Source organism: Podarcis melisellensis, assembly GCF_964234715.1.
Source record: "Podarcis melisellensis genome assembly, chromosome: 5".
Classification (NCBI taxonomy): Eukaryota; Metazoa; Chordata; class Lepidosauria; order Squamata; family Lacertidae; genus Podarcis; species Podarcis melisellensis.
This window is the reverse complement of record NC_138537.1, coordinates 76,638,662-76,657,689: the sequence shown is the minus strand read 5'-3', so window position 1 is coordinate 76,657,689 and position 19,028 is coordinate 76,638,662. Positions and strand designations below refer to the sequence as shown.

General features: G+C 44.8%; 1 protein-coding gene across 3 annotated transcripts; it reads left to right on the top strand.

Annotated features, from left to right (window-relative positions):
- Positions 1 to 742: 742 nt before the first annotated feature.
- LOC309371039 (synaptotagmin-15-like) lies at positions 743 to 18,234 on the top strand. 3 transcript variants are annotated; one of them, XM_081913411.1, is made up of 12 exons: positions 743 to 837; positions 1,011 to 1,189; positions 3,698 to 3,842; positions 4,160 to 4,295; positions 8,122 to 8,299; positions 10,697 to 10,839; positions 11,268 to 11,563; positions 12,034 to 12,204; positions 14,337 to 14,457; positions 15,276 to 15,455; positions 15,920 to 16,059; positions 17,775 to 18,234. In XM_081913411.1, exons 3-11 carry the CDS (start codon positions 3,753 to 3,755, stop codon positions 16,051 to 16,053), a joined length of 1,449 nt encoding a protein of 482 aa, XP_081769537.1. In that variant the 5' UTR covers positions 743 to 837; positions 1,011 to 1,189; positions 3,698 to 3,752; the 3' UTR covers positions 16,054 to 16,059; positions 17,775 to 18,234. The 3 variants fall into 3 exon arrangements, with proteins under 3 accessions (XP_081769537.1, XP_081769538.1, XP_081769539.1); XM_081913412.1 differs by lacking the exons at positions 743 to 837; positions 3,698 to 3,842; positions 4,160 to 4,295 and having other exon boundaries at positions 844 to 1,189; XM_081913413.1 differs by lacking the exons at positions 743 to 837; positions 3,698 to 3,842; positions 4,160 to 4,295; positions 8,122 to 8,299 and having other exon boundaries at positions 844 to 1,189.
- The last annotated feature ends 794 nt before the right edge of the window (positions 18,235 to 19,028 follow it).

Here is a 19,028-nt window from a genome sequence, read left to right as displayed (position 1 = left end):
TTCAAAAGTACACTGCCTCCACCAGTAGATGTAGAACATAACTGCTATGGTGCAGTGGAAGATGTCCTTTCATCAGCGGATGCGATTGGCTTCTGCATGTTGAAGATGGTGGAGTCAGATCAGAAGGTTGGCGGTTTGAATCCCCACGATGGGGTGAGCTCCCATTCCTCTGTCCCAGCTCCTGCCAACCTAGCAGTTCAAAAGCGCACCAAAAAGTGCAAGTAGATAAATAGGAACAGCTGCCGTGGGAAGGTAAACAGTGTTTCCATGCGCTCTGGTTTCCGTCACGGTGTCCTGTTGCTGGCCACATAACCCGGAAAGCTGTCTGCAGATAAACGCTGGCTCCCTCGGCCTGAAAGTGAGATGAGCACCGCAACCCCATAGTCGTCTTTGACTGGACTTAACTGTCCAGGGCTCCTTTACTATGGAGAAAGGGCATGGGAGGAAATCCTGCTTCCATTCCGCTTAGCCTGGATCAAGGTTACGTCAAACCATCAAAGAATCTCTTATTTTTCCACTTACTTGAGAAAAACCAAACAGCATATCCCAAAAGGGCCTCAGAGGCTTTGTTTCAAAATACAAGGCAAGGCAAGTTACGCTTCTGGCAGTTGTCCCCTCCATGCCAATGTTTTTTGTCAGGATGCTCTGAGGATGCCAACCCTGTGCTTTCCAGGAAGGAAGGGGTGGCTGCTGGCAGGGCCCACTTACATTGTCCCTCTCTTAGATTCCTTAGACTTGCCAGGTCTCAGCAGCCTTTGAAATCTCAAGGAGCAACTTGGTGACCAGGAGGAGGAGCTGTTTATTTATTCAACATCCACAGGGAGACTAGGAGGAGAAGTAAGGAGCTGTGCAGTGCAGCCAGTCCTTGCTGCCTCCCTCCTTCTAATCTCAGGTGATCCAGATCCATGTGGGAAAAAGTTATCAGCTGGCACCTGAGGCTGTCAGGGAAGGAGAGACGTTGGGGGTTTGCTTGGGCTTTTATTTATTTTTTTATTTGCTGCTACTGCCAGCCCCAGCCCAGATGCAACTGCCCCAGAGAAGAGGGAGAAAAGAACAGCTGCTAGGAAGAAAGGACTCCGAGAGTTGAAAGCTCTGTTGGGTAGATGGGAATGATGAAGCTCTGGGCTGCACAGCTGGAACATCCGTGAGAGAGAAAGTATCGCTTCTGTATTCCTAGGACCCATGTCTGGTAAGTAGCGGCACATGGAGCTGTGGTGCACAGCTGGGGCAATTTTGCGACTGGAGAAGGGGGTGAAGGAAGAGGAGAGCGCAGTGCAACTTTCATAGAATTTTGGAGCTGTAAGGGACCACAAGGTTCCTTCATTTGGAGTCATGAAGCTCCTGTCTTTGAAAGTGTCACTGGCTTGGGCAATGCTGTTGAAAGAGGTGTTGTAGGGGGAGCAGGTGAGATCTGTATTTGCCTGTGCTTAGGAAATGCCTGGAATTTCAGCCAAGACAACCTCTTTGGAGGTGCCGATGTCTCCCTGGTGGAATGCCAGCAGCCAGGTTTAATCTCCCTGTGCAACGATTAAGCTGCCAATCTGCTTTAATATGGTATGATATTGTTTCATTAAAGTAGGCACTTCATGGTTGTCAGATGCTTTGAGAGCTCTTTGGCAGAAAACCGTCGCAATAACGAATACTAAAAGTTGCACACCATGCACTTTTCATCTTGTGGCCAGGCGCAACTTGCAAGGGAGGTGAGAGTTCCTGTATCACGGAGAGGTATGCAGAAGCAAGAAACTGATCAGAAGTAGCTCCCCCCCCCACTGGTGTAGCGTGGGGGGTGCAGGGGGGGGCGGCCGCACCGGGCGCAACATCTGGGGGTTAGGGTTAGGGGGCGCAAATCCACGGGTTAGGGGGTGCAAATTACTTGCCTTGCCCCGGGTGCTGACAACCCACGCTATGCCACTGTCCCCCCCAAAAAAAAAAACATGACAAGCTGAACCTGCTGAAATTCCTGCTTCTCTACACCTACTGGAGATAGAGGCAATGGACCACTGGGCTTTGTGCTTTGGAATTTTGTAACCCAGCTGTTACAGCCACAGTATTTCAGAGCAGCTTCGACAGATACATTCCAAACCCACCCGCTTCACCTGTCTAGGGTCTGGAGCATCCTATTTCAAGAAACCTTAGATTAGAACAGGGCTAGCTTTGCAGATATTTGTTGGACTCCAGTCCCCATCAGCCTCAGTCATCGTGGCCAATGGGCAGGGATGATAAGAACTGTGGTGTAATGCCTTCTGGAAAGCCACGGGTCACCTACCCTTGGGTTAGAAGGAGAGAATCCCAGAACCTTTGCTGTCATTTTTGTCTATCAGGATGTTGCATCTGTATTTGAATTCTTGCAGTGCTTTTACGTACACTGTCCTGGGAACATGCCTGAAGGGTGGACTAAAACACCCCTTTGATAACGTAGAACAAATAAAGCCTGTGCAGCTGTTGTAGTTTTCAATGCTACCTGTTTCTCCCCCTTGCATCATGTGCTGGCAGTGCTTTTTTTCCTAGAAGAAAAGGTGCCAGAACTCACCTCAAATAGACCTTTACACTACTAGTATAAGTGACTCCTGATTTACATGGGGGTTCCGTTCTGGGCCCCTGGGAGCATACACGAAATTACTTATAATGGGGAGCACCCTGGAGAGTCCTAGTGGCTCACAAGGAGACCCCCTCCCCTGAGCCCAAAGAGGAGGAGAGGAGGGTCTCCTTGCCAGCCAGAGGCTTGTTGAGGCTAGAGATGCTATTCTTGAGGATGGGGAAGTGGGAAGAAAATCGTTTTTGGGTGGGGGAACTCTGCAGGATCCCACCCTTCATTCTGTAGGGAACCCATGTTTCACTCATTTCAAGACAATGATTTGTTTGTTAAGTTAAAGATATGCTTTAAAACGTCCTTGTCTTCTAGCCCGTTAACAACGGCTTCAAAGCAGAGCCGGCCATACTGTTAGGCAGAGTGAGATGGTTGCTCAGGCAGCTGATTTCAGATGTCATGACGAGGCAGCAAATTGTCAATGAGCTTGAGAATATGCAGACTTCAGCTTACAGGAGTTTGGGATGAGAGGCCAAAGCAGATAAATGAATACACAATAGATATAAAATTGTGGTGTGGATCATCCCAAAGTCCATGGAAAGGGTATTGCCGCAGGGCAAGAAACTGTGTGAACAAAATGGACCCTTTTAAATTAAAACAACAACAACACGTATTACCTAACTATTGCCTGGAACGGAGCAGAAACAGAAATACAGTATGTGTGCAAATTCATCCCTAAAACTGCTAGCACCTTTGCAAAGCTAAGCAGGGTCTGGTATGGCTGCAGATTGGATGAGGGACCATGTGTTGAAATTCCTGCATTGCAGGGGGGTGGATGACCCTAGGGGTCCCTTCCAACTCTACAATTCTATGAAGTAACACACTACATGCTAACAGTACAACCCTATATATGTCAACACAGACGTAGCCAACATCATGTTCAAGGGGATTTATTACCAGGAAAGCGGGTATAGGGTTTTAGCCTAAATCAAGTGTGAAGGACCACTAGGGACCACCCCTCTATACCTTACATTTCCTACCTACTCGGATTCAAAATCAGCTCTGGCTTCCGCTGGATTGCTGGCAGAGACTCCGGTAGAGTAAGATGCAGCTGCACAAATTGGCATTAAAACGTCTTGCATCCTTTGATAAAACGATCTCTTGATGAAGGGAAAAGAGGTGGCAAGAGAGGGGCAAGTTGGAGCTCCTCTCAAGCCAGAGATGGATGGAGAGGACTCCTGGAGGAGGAACCTGGATGGCTAGTGACATCAAGCCTTTGTGTGAAGGAAAGAGGCATCCTGAGCCCATGAAGGGGGTAAGGACAAACAGGGAAGCAGATCTCAACCCCTTTACCTAAACGTTTGCTTACCTGCAAGCCTGGGACGGTCCAGGAAGGGAACATCAAGAGGCTTTCCACCTTCTTCGTGCCTCCCTGAGAAAACGGCTGAGTCAGAGCTGCTAGAAAAGGGATGGCCATGCCTGAACAAGTGAAGAAAGGACTGCACTTACTATTTGCAGGAGAGCTTTTGAGTGGGTTCCCTGGCATGGACTGGGGTATTTAAAGTGTGCTTTAACACCTAATGCCTGATAAAAGCTGTTGAGCATTCCCAATTATTGTGTCCATTTGTATAGAGGAAGAGGAGAGCAGCGGGAACGGAAGAAGTCCCTTTGACATGCCCTGCCGCTGGATGCCCACCATTAACCATTAAAACTTTTCGAACAGCTAGCATCCTGGATCACGAAGCGAGATGTTATGAACAGCTATTAAGTGATCATATTTTATTTAAGTGAATTGCTTGCTGGTGCTTAATGATGTTTTCTCAATATCTGGAAAACAGCCCATTGTTCTTAACAGCTCATTAAGGTTGAAAACTGCTATCCGCCAGGAAACATCTCCCATGCAAGATGGCATTGAAGCTAGAATCCAGCAGGATGTGAAAGGATAAAGTGGCAGTTTGGAGTTGAAAAGTGGTTTTTGACAGAATGGTCGTGCAGGTGAGCATTGCTTGAGGCATGAGCCTTGGTCAGGGATTCAGCCTTCCTCTGAGATTTAGGAGGAACACATTCTTCCCGTGGACAGTATAAGACAGTTGTAGACAGATTTGCCTATGCTCCCCCATCTATGAAGACTTCTGATTGGTTGGTTGCCTTGTGACAGGTACAAAGCTACTTCCCCTCCCTTGGCTGGAGCAATGCTGGAGGAGAAATTGGCACCAAATAAAGCACATTTTTTTAAAATCCAAACATTTAAACAGGACATGCCAGGGGCCTGAAAACCCAGATATGATTTGAAACCCAGATATGAGGGTTATTACAAGAAGTGGAAGCATTGGCTTTGGTTGTTCGGTCAATCAGTATGCACACTTCTGACTTTTGTAGTTGGTTTCGGAGGATTTGTGATCTGTGGTTTAGTGGAGCAGGAAGGGCAGGTGCAGAATTATTATTATTTTCGCAGATGATACCATTGCAAGACTGGTAATTGCCAGTGCTGTGACTTAGGGGCAGGGGAAAGGAATGGAAAGGCAGGCCTGGCCTGGCCTGGCACACGGTCCTTCTGTTAGGCAGGCTTAGACCAGTGGTTCTCAAACAGTGTGGCAGGAGAGAATGGCAAGTGTGGCAAGAAGATTCCAGGACAATCAATATTATATTTTAGGAAAGAGTCATGTTCTTATGTAGCTGCATTGTTTCATACTTTCCAAATGTCCCGTGATCATATTATAAAGCAGTTGTGTGCTATGTTATAAATCATGGGTAGGCAAACTAAGGCCTGGGGCCCAGATCCAGCCCAATCACCTTCTAAATCCAGCCTGCGGACGGTCCAGGAATCAGCGTGTTTTTACATGACTAGAATGAGTCCTTTTACAGTATTTAAAATTCATCTCTGGGTTATTTGTGGGGCCTGCCTGGTGTTTTTACATGAGTAGAATGTGTGCTTTTATTTAAAATGCATCTCTGGGTTATTTATGGGGCATAGGAATTCGTTCATTATTATCTTTTTCAAAATATTGTCCGACCCCCCCCCACCAGTTATGAGGGACAGTGGACCGGCCCCCTGCTGAAAAAGTTTGCTGACCCCTCTTAGAAATCAAGCACTTCTATGAATTGTTTCTTTTCGTTCTGCAATGTATTTCTATTCAATAAAAAGTTTGGTGTGGCACAAGCAAATCTTTATTCTGAAAGCGTAGCCCAGAGAAAACGATCAGCTTAGACGGTGAGCGGGCCAAGCTCAGCCAGTGAAATTGATAGTTGATTTGGACTGTGGCCCCTGACCAAAGTCCAACATCCTAAACACTATATACCAGCTCATGCATATTTTTACTCTCCTTTGGGGTATAGCAATGGACTCTCACAGGGTCATGAGAAGCTATACCAAGTCTGTTATGTACTGAGTTGAATAGGATCCAAAATGCAGCAGTCTGATTGGTCCTAGAACAATAGGATCCAAAATGCAGCAGTCTGATTGGTCCTAGAACAATTCAGCAGTATGATTGGTCCGCAGGAGCCACCCAATCCAGCTCCAGGTGGAAGTGAATCCACAACTTGATTGACCTACAGGAGAATCCTGGAATTAGCCAATCATGTGCAGCCCATTGTGTAAATAATGTATATAAAGCAGATATTGTGGGGGAACTTCCATTCCTCCTCACCACTATGAGCTGAATAAAGAGCATGAAATCCACTCTTGACTCCAAGTATATTTCATAGTCCATTGGTTCATTGAGCTCAGAACTGTCCATACTGCCTGGCAGAGGCTCTCCAGGGTTTTAGACAGGGCATGTTTCCAGCCCCCTTGAATATTCCAGGAATTGAACCTAGGACCTTCTCCGTGCAAAGCAGATGAGCTATGATGCCCTCCAGATGTTGTTGGACTGCAACTCCCATCATCCCTGACGATTGGTGGTGCTTGCTGGGGCAGATGGGAAATGTAGTCCCACAACATCCGGAAACTGATGTTCTGCCGAAGGCTGCTGCTGCCTGTCTCCTCCTCCATGCCCAGTGCGCATATTTGCAAATAAACGGATGTTGCCAAATACTGCAGAATTCCCATCCAGAAGGAAAACGCAGCAATGCTCTTGGAACGTCACTTTGCTTGGGGAAATATGCAGTGAATAACAAAACAATGCCCTGTTTCTCAACAACATGCGGGTTTTTAAAAGAGGTCATGCCCATTTCCCCCTCTGCACAGAAGTTCCCACATCATTTTTTAGTGCTAGCTGCCTTCCTGATTTATAACGCCTCATTCTTGGATCAGATAGGGCAAACTTGCTCTTAAAAACCATTGAGCCAAATGCTGCTTTCATTGCCAGTGGCGTAAATCCTAAGCACTTCTGCTTGGACTCTGCAAATTTACTCCGGAATTGCACCACCGTGAATTAAAGTGCAGCTTGGCCTTGAGCCACATGGGTGGGTCAGATATGTTTAAGGATATGATTAAGCTGTGGGCAAAGAATTGGTCACGTCACACTTGCGTAAATGTCAAGTTCTGCACCTCTTCAAGCGCACACAGGGCAGGCTGTATTATGCTGTACTGTCACAGATATTGTAGCTAATGGTACAGGCAGAGGGATTATTCCACTGCTCATTCTGTCTACCAGACACCTTATTACTGCTGTGTGGACTCTTGATTTATGTTTGGGCCCTCGCTTCCACTTGGAAAAGAAGACACAGCACGTGGCACAAAGTGTATGCAAATCTTACGTGAATTTGTGTCTTCATTTGCAAGTGGCTAAAAAAATATTATGTAAAACTTGAAATTTAGCCATTGAGAGGCCTAAACAGTATCTTATTATTGTACAGTGGTACCTCAGGTTAAGTACTTAATTTGTTCTAGAGGTCCATACTTAACCTGAAACTGTTCTTAACCTGAAGCACCACTTTAGCTAATGGGGCCTCCTGCTGCTGCTGCTGCGCCGCTGGAGCACGATTTCTGTTCTCATCCCAAAGCAAAGTTCTTAACCTGAAGCACTATTTCTGGGTTAGCGGAGTCTGTAACCTGAAGCATATGTAACCCAAGGTACCACTGTACATTAATCTATGCTCCCTGCTGGCATCTCTGGGTGGAAGTATACATGACAAAGTTCTCTTATGCTCTTCCTTGATCACCAAGATCTTCAGATAGGGCATTTCTGGTGGCTCCCCATGGCCCTGAGGTTCAGCTGGCTTTTGTGAGGGACTGAGCCTTTAGTGTGGCAGGCTGTGCCTTATGGGAACTCTCTGCAAGTAGATGTCCATCATTAAACCACCTAGACATTTGTGCTACGCATGGAAGGTGAACTGATTCTGCTACTACACTGTTGTAGCCGAGGTTGGGGCCTTGCATACAAGAGAACGACCCAATTCCTGTGACTCTACTGCCATGTACCAGCCTGCTGCTCATTCACATTAAACCATAATTTGGTACTCTCACCGCACAAGAAACGTTAACCAACTTTAATTATGCAGCCTGAATCTCCTGGCTTGTGAATGAATCCCACCTGAAAATAGTGACAGTCTGGAAGTTCCATGTTCTAAATGTAAGCTTCCATTGTAAAATGAACATCTGAAATCTTTTGCTCACTGAAGTGTTGGTGTGTGTGTGTGTTTTGCTCAATCAGAACAAGTAGCTGCTGTTGCTGGAGGTGTGGTCGGAGGCATCCTTCTATTGCTCCTTCTTGGGATAGCAGTATACCTCTTTTGGAAGAACGTGTACTTCAAGGCTTCTTATGAAGAACTTACTAATCCCGCTTCCCCAGTCCAGGCCCCAATTCGTCTGCAGGAGCCACATGTTGCAAGGTAAATAGTGTATTTTATTTTACAGTGGAACCTCTGGTTACAAACTTAATTTGTTCCAGAGGTCCGTTCTTAAGCTGAAACCATTCTTATCCTTCTGGTGTGTGATTTCTGTTTGCATCCTGGGGCAAAGTTTGCAACCAGGAGCAGCTACTTCAGGTTAGCGGAGCTCATAACCTGAAGTGTTCGTAACCAGAGGTACCGCTGTACTTTATTTTTACGTCTGCTGTCAGTTATCAGATTCTAAACCATGGGGCAGAACATGCAACAAGAGACCCAGATTGTCAGTGGCTAACCCATTCCAGTGATCCACTGTTTATAGATCCTATGAACCAATTATCTTTGCCACTGGTTGTGTAGAACCAAATGGTGAAAATGTGTACCTTTTGATGTGCTTTATTTATTGTTTATGACTTTTGTTAAGTTAGTAATTATGTAAATCTTGCCATTCTGTAAGCCACCTTGAACATTGTTTTCACTATGGAAAATGATGATGATGATGAAAATGTTCCGGAAGGCCTGCAAACGCCATCTTGGCTGTCAAGATAACCCCGAAACTACCATAATTGATATCAAAGCAAGTGAATAAATATATGTAAGCTCATTCTTACATATATTTGAAAGAATATTTGAAATATTTGAAAGAATGAGCTTACATATATTTATTTATTCACTTGCTTTGATATGTGCTTTGGCTTGCTTTGATGCCCTGCTTATCTGTGGATTTGGGAAGCTTGGTGATTGGACTAGGGACGGGAGCTAGTCGTGAGATTTTGATACATGCCACCTATGCCCTCATCAGCAGGTGAACTGATAGGAGGTTCTGGCCAAATTGACATAGGCTGTTTTTGTGCAAGGTAATGATGCATAGATGCTTTCTTGGGCAAGTCATTACAACCTCTTGCTGCTTTGGTGTCTATCCTGAGTCTGTGCTGTAAGTGCACTCCTTCTTCTAATAAAGAACTGGAATTGAACATGTTTTGTTTTGTTTATTTTATATACCACCCTATACCCGCAGGTCTCAGGGCAGTTCACAGAATAAATCAAAATGTAAAACCACAAATGTAAAACAACAACCCAATAGCACACACAATAGCACACACAATAGCACACATTATTCCACTGCTCTTGGCATGACAATCCTACTTTCAATAAAACAGCAACATACACTTTTTAATGTGCTAAGTTGTATCTCAGTGTTTCACATTTGCCCATATAAGATGACAGAGAGTAATTTATTAAATGACTAATTCCTCTGCTTGGGGTGGGGGGAAATACTACACTGACAGAACACGTGGATGTGTTTCCTACTATTGCTAGTAGAAAAACAAACTAATACAAGAAACATCTTTTTTAAAATGTGAACACAAAATTAACAAGAAACTAACCAAAATGTTTTATATAGAATTAAGACTAGATAGGGATATGTAAAGACATATTTTGTTTGAAACTAAACTGCCATGAGAGTTTATGAGGCATCTCAAATGTAAGTAAATGCTGTTATGAGTTGCTCATAAAGGCTGCTATGAGTTGACATCCTTTATGACATCCTTCTTTGGTATCCCTGCACCTCACTCACACAGGACCTCCTTAGGGCCTGTGGATCAGGACATTAGTCCCACCTCTGGCTCCAGCATCACTCAGGTAACAATAAGTGGATTGTTGCAGTGTGGTATGCCTCCATTCCATTCCCCCCTCCCCTCAGTTTTCCATTCTTCCTTCCAACAGTCAGTTAGCATCCTGTCCTGAGCATGGTCAGTCTTTATCGGGCTCTTCTTGGTGTGGTGTGGGGTCTTTTCCCCTCTTAGGTTCCCCCCCCCAAAATACTTTTGATACTTCTGTACACATCAGACTTTCTCCAAGTATTCTCTTTTTTATGAGGGTGCTGTTTTCGCACGACAGCTAACACTTGAAGATCTAAGATGATAGATGATAGATAGATAGATAGATAGATAGATAGATAGATAGATAGATAGACAGAGTTCAAATTCTAAATGAAATGTATTGTTTATGTGGGGGGAAACCTGATCATCTCCCACTCCCTTTAAAAATTATTCTGATTTAGGGTAGAAGGGTTGCACTGCTTATTGTCTTAACTGTTTTTCTTATTAATAAAAAAAAATAGTTCCTTAAAACCAAGGAACTCTTTTTTTGTTTAAAAAAACATTTAATTTGTTTACCGTATTCTTTCCATTTCCGCTAGATGTGTGCATGTGTATAAATGATAATGCAGCCGTAGAAAATGTCTAGAAAACAATGGTCACGTTCCATCTGAAACCAAGATCGTCTACCGATTTCAGCGGAGGAATTTAAGCGCATATTTAAATCAAACAATGAGTTTATTTTACACCTTTTTTGCTAGCTTGATATGACTGACTCTGGTAGTTGTCCTTTCTACAGGACGAAAAGCGTCCCCTTCATCGTCCCACCAAAATTTCACAGGCAAGCTTGGATTGATATGATAAATGGAGAACAAATTCAGGAGGATAGTGACCTCTATGTCACCCCTGACTCTGGGCCTCGATCTTCTTTCCATTCCTTAGGTAGGTTGATACTATTTGAATGAGTAAACTGGAATACAGAGTGTTAGAAATCTGGAAGCAGAATTGGAATTTGTCTTAACTACAGATGGGGGTCTGTTGTGGGACCAGTGAAAGGTTGTGGAGGCTGTATACTGTTGGTGGAAGGAATAATGCATAAAAGGCATCAAGTTTCCCCCCAGATGAACCTAGTGTTGTTACAGTTTGAATCTAAACCGTTGTGCCAAAAGGTCAACACATAGTCTTACTCGTGTAATAATAATAATAATAATAATAATAATAATAATAATAATAATAACAACAACATAAAAATACATTCACTGTAGTTTCACAGTTTGCAGAGACGTGCAGGTTTGTACAGGAACATTTCATTTTGTAGATCTGATCTTCTTAACTCAAAGGATCTGGTTTGTTTCTTCCTCTCTGTGAAGCTGGCGCATACCTTGTCGGAGCCATCAACCCAGAGCTGTACAGATTTCCTGAAGACAAGAGCGAAACAGACTTCCCAGAGGGTAACATTGGTCGGCTTTGGTTCTCAGTGGAATACGAACAAGAATCGGAAAGGCTCCTCGTCTCCTTGATCAAAGCCCGGAAGTTGCAGTCTCCTTCTAGCTCCTGCAACCCTTTGGTGAAAATCTACCTGCTGCCCGATGAGAGGCGCTATCTGCAGTCTAAGGCCAAGCGCAAAAATCTCAACCCCCAGTTCGATGAGAATTTTATTTTCCAAGTAAGCTTTCATGTCAGTGGAATATTACATTGATGCAGGCCTGGCCCTCCCGTGAGGCAAAGTGTGGCAACTGCCTCGGGTGGCAAATTCTGAGGGGCAGAGCATGGCTAGAACTGTGTGTCATGTGGTCTGTCCTACAACCCCAAGCTAGCTTTCTGCCCTACAGTGTGGTGGAGGACTCTGTTCCTTCAACCAGTGCTGAAGTAAAATGCAACTACCAGTCTTGTCTGATTTTGTGCGCAGAATGGGGAATGCACCATCTTGTCCTTTGCCTCAGGCAGCAAAATAGCCTACGCTGCTCCTGTTTTGATGTGATGTTGTAGATTCTTGCCTCCCATACGCCTGATAACTGAGATCCAAACTATACATTACACACACGCTTCTCTCGCAGTGGTCAACTGGGAGATTATTTACTGGGGGAAATGAGACCGTTTAACCTCATTTGCAATGTTCTGTTTGCTACTATCCAGATTTCCAGTAGCGCCTTATACCAAAGGACACTGAAGTTTTGTGTCTACCATGTTGACAAACAGAAGAAACACATTCTCTTAGGCCAAGTAATATTCCCTTTGAAAAATGAATCCTTTACTGGTGATGGCAAAGTCATAGTCTGGAGAGATCTGGAAGCTGATACCCTTGAGGTAGGTGATTCATTAAAGCTTAAATCATTATCCTACCTTGAGTGTAGATAGGGGTGTTCTAGAAAACTCAGCACACACTAAACTGTCAGATGGGATGAGCTAAGAAACTGTAAAAACACAGGGCAATCCTACACATATGTACTTCCCATTGAGTTCAGTGGTACTTTCTCCCATGTAATTAAGATTGCCACCTTGTGATTCTTGTATAGCCTGATTTGTATAGCTTAAGGGTACAGTTCAAAATGCAGATATTGCAATTGTCATTTGGCATGATCTGGCCAAGAAATGATAAGCATTTTATGGTCCCACCCAAAGTTCAGCTCCATCGAAGTCAACAGGATGGAACTGTTTCCTGGCTCACCCCTAGATAACCAGCCCTCACATGAATTCACATGGTAACTAAGCCCTTTCTGTGCTGCAAATTTAATCAGTCAGAATTAAAGTGAGAGCAGCCCCCTCCCCATAAATGAAAGCAGTAACCTGAGAATAAGCATTCAGGAGGTCAGAGATCCTAGTAGAAATATTTTTTTTCTTGTGCTTTTGAGGTTGAACAGCTCTATTATGAGTGGAGAGATTGTTCCTTAATAAATTTGAAATGGCAGTAGAGAGTGGGAGAAAAGGCTAGAATAAATGCACATTGTACAGTTTTGGAGCAGAGGGAAATAAAAACACAATCTCTAAGGGAAATATATCTGCACAGATTTCCTTCCTGGATTGGGAGCTGTGTGCACAGTCAGTTTTCTGGAGCAATATTCAGATGCCCATCCAAAGCTGATACAGATCTGGTGCGACTCCATTTGCACTAGCTGATGTTATGAGTCCTCAGTGTTGAGTCCTCAGGGGCTGTGGGGGCTAGAATCCCAGACTTTTCTTTTAAAGCTCCAGACATAGCTGTCAACTTACAGATTTGAAAATAAGGGACCAGCAGCCTTGAAAATAAGGGACCTGCAGCCTCACCTGTTCCAGGCACTCCAGTCTTCCTGTCCTCCTGCAATCTGGTCAAACTCATGCTGGTAGCTTCGAGAACACTGTCCAACCAACTTTGTAACCAGAGGTTCAACTGAATAGAATCTGAATCACATGCACCACAAGGCCTATGCAGCCTCAACTTAAGATGGCTCCCCGGCCTGGCTTTGCACTGCAATGTTTGCAGCAGCACGTGCAACAAAATGGCGTCCAGCATTCAAAAAACCCCTCAGCTTGCATTAACTATCCACACACAAGGCATGCAACCTCCACCCCCCAGTCGTTCTTAGACTTCTTATTGGGTGAGCAACACAGCCAAGCAACACAGTTGGAGCCTCCCTCCTCCCTGGCCGGCAGGGAGGGAGGAAGAGGAGCTGCTTCCTTTGAAATTTAAGGGACATTTAAGGGACATCCATCAATAAGGGACAGCAGCGGGACATGGCGCTGGAATAACGGACCGTCCCTTCAAATAAGGGACACTTGACAGCTATGGCTCCAGATCAGGTGTGGGCAACTTTTGGCTCTCCAGATGTTGCTCAACTCCAATTCCCATTAGTCTTAGCAAGCATGGCCCATGGCTAGGGGTGGTTGAAAAAGTTCAGCAACATCTGGAAGGCCAAAGGTTCCCCTCCCACCTGTTCCAGATCAACTAGTATCCTTAATGCCCTTTCCTCCTGGGAGCGCATCAGACTTTTCCTTTCTGCATGTGCTCAGTCTGTGCATGAACCTGCCCCTTAACAGGAAAAGCGAGGTGAGGAAAGGAACCAAACTCCTGGTGCCAATGACAAGCACTACATATTCCTTCTGCATTTGTAAATGAGCAGGCCTGGATGGCAAACCTCTTCGCCTTTTCCTAAGATATCTCTAATATCTATTGGGCACTGTTGCACATCACTGCTCACATCCACAACATACACTTTAAGTGCACGGTTTCCCTATAAGAATCCTGGGAACTGTACTGTGTTAAAGGTTCTGGGAATTGAATCCTGTGAGCAGTAAGCTACAGTTCACAAAGACAATATATGGTGTCAATATCCATGGTATGGGAGAATAACCCTGCTCTTAAACTTAGTGGAGTGAGGAAAAGATTTGCTTCTTAATACTAAATTCTTGATAAAGTGCAGTTTTTACAGTGCAGCTGACCAATATTCTTCTCTACCCCAAAGCTGCCTTCTGAACATGGTGACCTCCAGTTTTCTCTCAGCTACAATGACTATCTGGGCCGTCTCACGGTGGTAGTCCTGAGAGCTAAGGGCTTGAAGCTCCAGAATGAAAGACATGCTGTCGGTAAGAAACACAAGGCTTAATTGGGTTTTGAGAAATTAACCCTAATTACTTCACATTACTTGGGTCTCCAGCTGTTTTTGGACTATAGTTCCCATCATCCCTGACCACTGACCCTGCTGGCTAGGGGTGATGGGAGTTGTAGTCCAAAAACAGCTGGAGACCCAAGTTTTGGAAACCCAAGACTGAATATTTCTGATATCAACACTGTCAGGTACTGGGCAGAGGAGGAATGGTGGAGACTGCCTCCCCAGCCTGACCCTTCCAGAGAAGAAGAAGACACTTCAGAATTACAACAGGGGTTTGAGGGAGGTCACAGCTCAGAGGCAGATGAGGGGAAAAGCTGGGAAATAATGGGAGAAGAGGAGCAAGAAGCTCCAGCTGATGGACACAGTGTCTTTAGAAAGCATTCCAGACCTGCCCCCTCTCCCAGAACCCAGCGAGCACTGAAAGCAGGAGAGCAGAGAGCTCAAAGGCAGAGAACGCTTTTCAGCACCCGTAATGATGACGCATGGAGAGAGGGAAGGGGTGGAGACTCACTCGGGGCAACGCCATTATTCCATGAGGCTGCATTTCCAAGCTTCTCTCTGTGAATATTGAATAAAAAGCAGTTGGTAAGAACTTTTCCTTGTCTTATCCGTTCCTGGCAACCTGCTGTGGGGGTTGGCTCCTCTGCCGCCTGACATCCACTGAGATAACGGAGGTTGAATTCCAAACTGTAGTTCCTTGAGGTGCAACACTTGGGGAAGGGGTTGCGGGTTGTGGATTTGTGTTCCTCTGAATGCTTCCAACCTATATCAAGTGGTTTACCCTCATTCCAGGTGTATTTGTCAAAGTGTCACTAATGAAGCATAATCAATTCATCAAAAGCAAAAAGACCACAGTTGTTCCTGCATCCTCGGATCCATTGTACAATGAGACTTTCAGCTTCAAGGTGGACCAGCAGGAGCTGGATACAGCAAGCCTGAGCCTGTCTGTGCTCCAGGATTCAGAGGCAGAAGGTAAGGAGCTGTTTTCCACTACTATCATCTGGTTAAAGGTAAAGGTAAAGGTACCCCTGCCCGTACGGGCCAGTCTTGCCAGACTCTGGGGTTGTGCGCCCATCTCACTCAAGAGGCCAGGGGCCAGCGCTGTCCGAAGACACTTCCGGGTCACGTGGCCAGCGTGACATCGCTGCTCTGGCGAGCCAGAGCCGCACACGGAAACGCTGTTTACCTTCCCGCTGGTAAGCGGTCCCTATTTATCTACTTGCACCCGAGGGTGCTTTCGAACTGCTAGGTTGGCAGGCGCTGGGACCGAGCAGCGGGAGCGCATCCCGCCGCGGGGATTCGAACCGCCGACCTTTCGATCGGCAAGCCCTAGGCGCTGAGGCTTTAACCCACAGCGCCACCCGCGTCCCTGGTTACCTGCATACTATTCTTGCATAGCATCTGATGACTTTTCTCCTTTCTCCCTCCTGTTTTAGAAACTTCACTGGGCCGTGTGGTTGTTGGGCCTTACATGTACACCAGGGGCAAGGAACTGGAGCACTGGAATGAAATGATCAGTAAGCCCAAGGAGTTGGTGAAGAGGTGGCATGCTCTGTCTCTTAGCACCTGAAAGGTGGTGAGCACTCTTGCAAGGGATACCTGTAGCAAAGAGCTTTCTGCTGTGCTGTCTCAGCATGATGTATTCTCAGCATCACAGATGTTGGGTGACCTAGTTATCAAGACAGTTGACAACGTTGCTAAAAGCGCCAGATTTCACCTCAGATCTGCTCAGTTGCAAAGTGGAATTTGATCCTTAAAATTAGGAGAGCTCCCAAATCAGCGTGAGAGTGTTGGCCACATATACCATAGACCACTGAAATTTCATAGAATTGCAGAGTTGGAAGCGACCCTGAGGGTCATCTACTCCAATCCCCTGCACTGCAGGAATCTCAACTAGATTCTGCATGACAGATGACTATCCAACCTCTGCTTAAAAACCTCCAAGGAAGGAGAGTCCACCACCTCTTGTGGAAGTCTGTGCCACTGTTGAACAGCTGTTACTGTCCGAAAGCTCTTCCTGATGCTTAGTCAGAATCTCCTTCCTTGTAAATTGAATCCGTTGGTTCAGATCCTAGCCTCTGGAACAGGAGAAAACAAACTTCATCCTATGTGACAGCCCTTTAAATGTTTGAAGATGGCTATCCTATCTCCTCTCAGTTTCCCCTTTACCAAGCTAAACATACCCAATTCCCTCATCCGTTCCTCATAAGGCTTGGTTTCCAGACCCTTTATCATCTTGGTCCCCCCCCTCTGTACACATTCCCAGCTTGTCAATATCCTTCTTAAATTGTGGTGTCCAGAAATGGACACAGTACTCCAGATCTGACCAAGGCAGAATAGGGCAAGAACATAAGATTCTACTGGCTTGATCCCTGTATTTTAAACCCTTGGTTAGGAAGCACTGTGCCATTAAGAGTTTCCTTAGCAATATCAATTAATCAAATGTATTAGGAGGTAAGTGCATTAAGGATATAATTGAGCACAGAAGGCATGTTATGAAAGCTAGTTGGAGGCACCGCATCTGCAGCGTTCTGGTTTTGGAATCTCTGGCCTCATTTATTAGAGCCATTTCCATTATCTCACTGGTCTGAGGCAGGTGGACAAAGTTTCTGCGCTGTTCCGTCTCAGATGGATTCTGCTTCAGGTTGGCTAAAGGATTGTTTCATCAGTCACAAGCAGCATGATCATGGATTATACTAGTGCAGGCTTGCTAAATCACCAGGCTGTGTGCATGTGTTGTGCTAATGCAAAATGGTGAAAAGGAGAAAAAAGGGAAGCATTATCCAAAGTTCCTGTTTGAGTCTAGTCTTTCTGTTTAGGTCAGAAAAAAACCCCCCTCAAGCTGTGACCATTTGTTATGTTCTCCTAAAGTCGTGCGCAAGCCACTTTTTAAAAAATCAGAAAAGGTAATTTAATTTCAGTAACTCACTCGAGAGTTCAGCTCGTGATATTTTCTAATCATTAAATTATTCTTCAGTGAAGGAAAAACAGAAAATGAGGAAATGAAACAGGCTTCCCTTTGAAGCAGGATGCAGTGTTAATTAATGTGAAGCATGAAAACACCAGACTTCAATCTTGGTTTCCATTGTAATTCTGAGTTGTATCTGCCAAAGTCATACTTGGGATGTGTGCACATTGCAGCCAGACAATTTATTTTTTCACTTTGTTTTCAAGCTGGTTTTGGGGGGAAACACATCATATATGTGTGTGTGTGTGTGTATAGTTGATTAAAACAGTGAACTAACAAAAACAAAGAGAGAAAATGAATAAAACTTTTTTTTAAAATTACAGACTCCATATGGGAATGTGACCTCTACTGTTGGCAGCAAAATGCCTCTGAATACCAGTTCCTGGGAATGAAAGGTGGAAAGTGGGGAGTTGTGCTCAGGTCAGGTCCTACTTTTGGGCATCTGGGTTGGCCATTGTGAGAACAGAATGCTGGTCTAGATGGGTCATTCGCCAGATTCAACAGAGCTCTTACATTCTTACAAAGGAAGTGAAAATCAAGTTTATTTATGTGCTGTTCTTATTGTTAAAGCAAGCCGAGAGCAGTTACTTGGTTTTTGCTTGAAGCACCGGTCATGTCTTGAGGTCAGTTATGCTTTGGTTATTAGTCTGTAATGTTTTGCATTATGTTAAAACAAGTGCTGTGAAACCTTAGAAACAATGCATTTCCCTTGTCCCTTTCCGGTGTCTCTCTCTTATTATATATAAAAATACATTTTACGTGATTAAAAACAATTTGAACCAATGTGTTATTCTGGTAACTGTAGTCTGCTTCTCGTAAGATGCTAGACTCTGTTTAGTGAGTTGGTGTCAGTTTAGGGCTGCTTTCTGCTGGTTCCTTATCATAGGACTGAGTTTGCCCTTAAGCATTGGCCTGTTGCAACACAATTAATTGTGAGACCCACACCCTCCCCTTTGAGCATTTTGAAAGCTGCCTCATGATGGATAGGAAGAATCCAATCAGAGACGTTTAAAGGAAAGTCCTTGTATATTCAGGGAAGCCACTCAGATGGCAAAAATTGCACGCCAAGTGGTTAACGGCAGCCAAGTAATTGCTTCTGATTGTGGTGATAAAGCTTCTCAGAATCTCGCTCTGCATTTTTCCTCAAGTTACAACCCACACTCAAGGGAGTCATGAGACAGAGCCATTCAGTGTGTGAGAAAAGGTCTCTAGCTTAGCCCATGCTGACTTCTTGTTGCTTCAGTTGTGGGCATTTGTTCTCATGTGACTGAAATGTCGGTGGGCCACTACAAACCATCCAAAGTTCACAACAACTAGAGGTTCAAGGATACACCGGGGGGGGGGGAGGAAATGATTGTTAAAGCAATTTAAGGCTTGCTGGGTAGAGGAAATGATTGTTAAAGCAATTTAAGGCTGTAGTTTAGACATTGATCCCCTGCCCCACAAAGAACAAGCCTAATAAATGGATCTGCTTTTGTGGCGGTGGTTAGATTTCTATTAAATGAAATATAATTTAAATTGTTTTCTTTCTTTCTCTGAATGTTACTATAGAAACAAGTGTTTGCTTTGGAACACGT

Excerpts from the sequence above, each read along its gene's own strand:
- LOC309371039 (XM_081913411.1), top strand. The coding sequence starts at position 3,753 with ATGGAGAGGACTCCTGGAGGAGGAACCTGGATGGCTAGTGACATCAAG. Across the intron at positions 8,300-10,696 it reads CAGGAGCCACATGTTGCAAG|GACGAAAAGCGTCCCCTTCA; the intron begins GTAAATAGTGTA and ends TCCTTTCTACAG. Across the intron at positions 11,564-12,033 it reads ATGAGAATTTTATTTTCCAA|ATTTCCAGTAGCGCCTTATA; the intron begins GTAAGCTTTCAT and ends GCTACTATCCAG.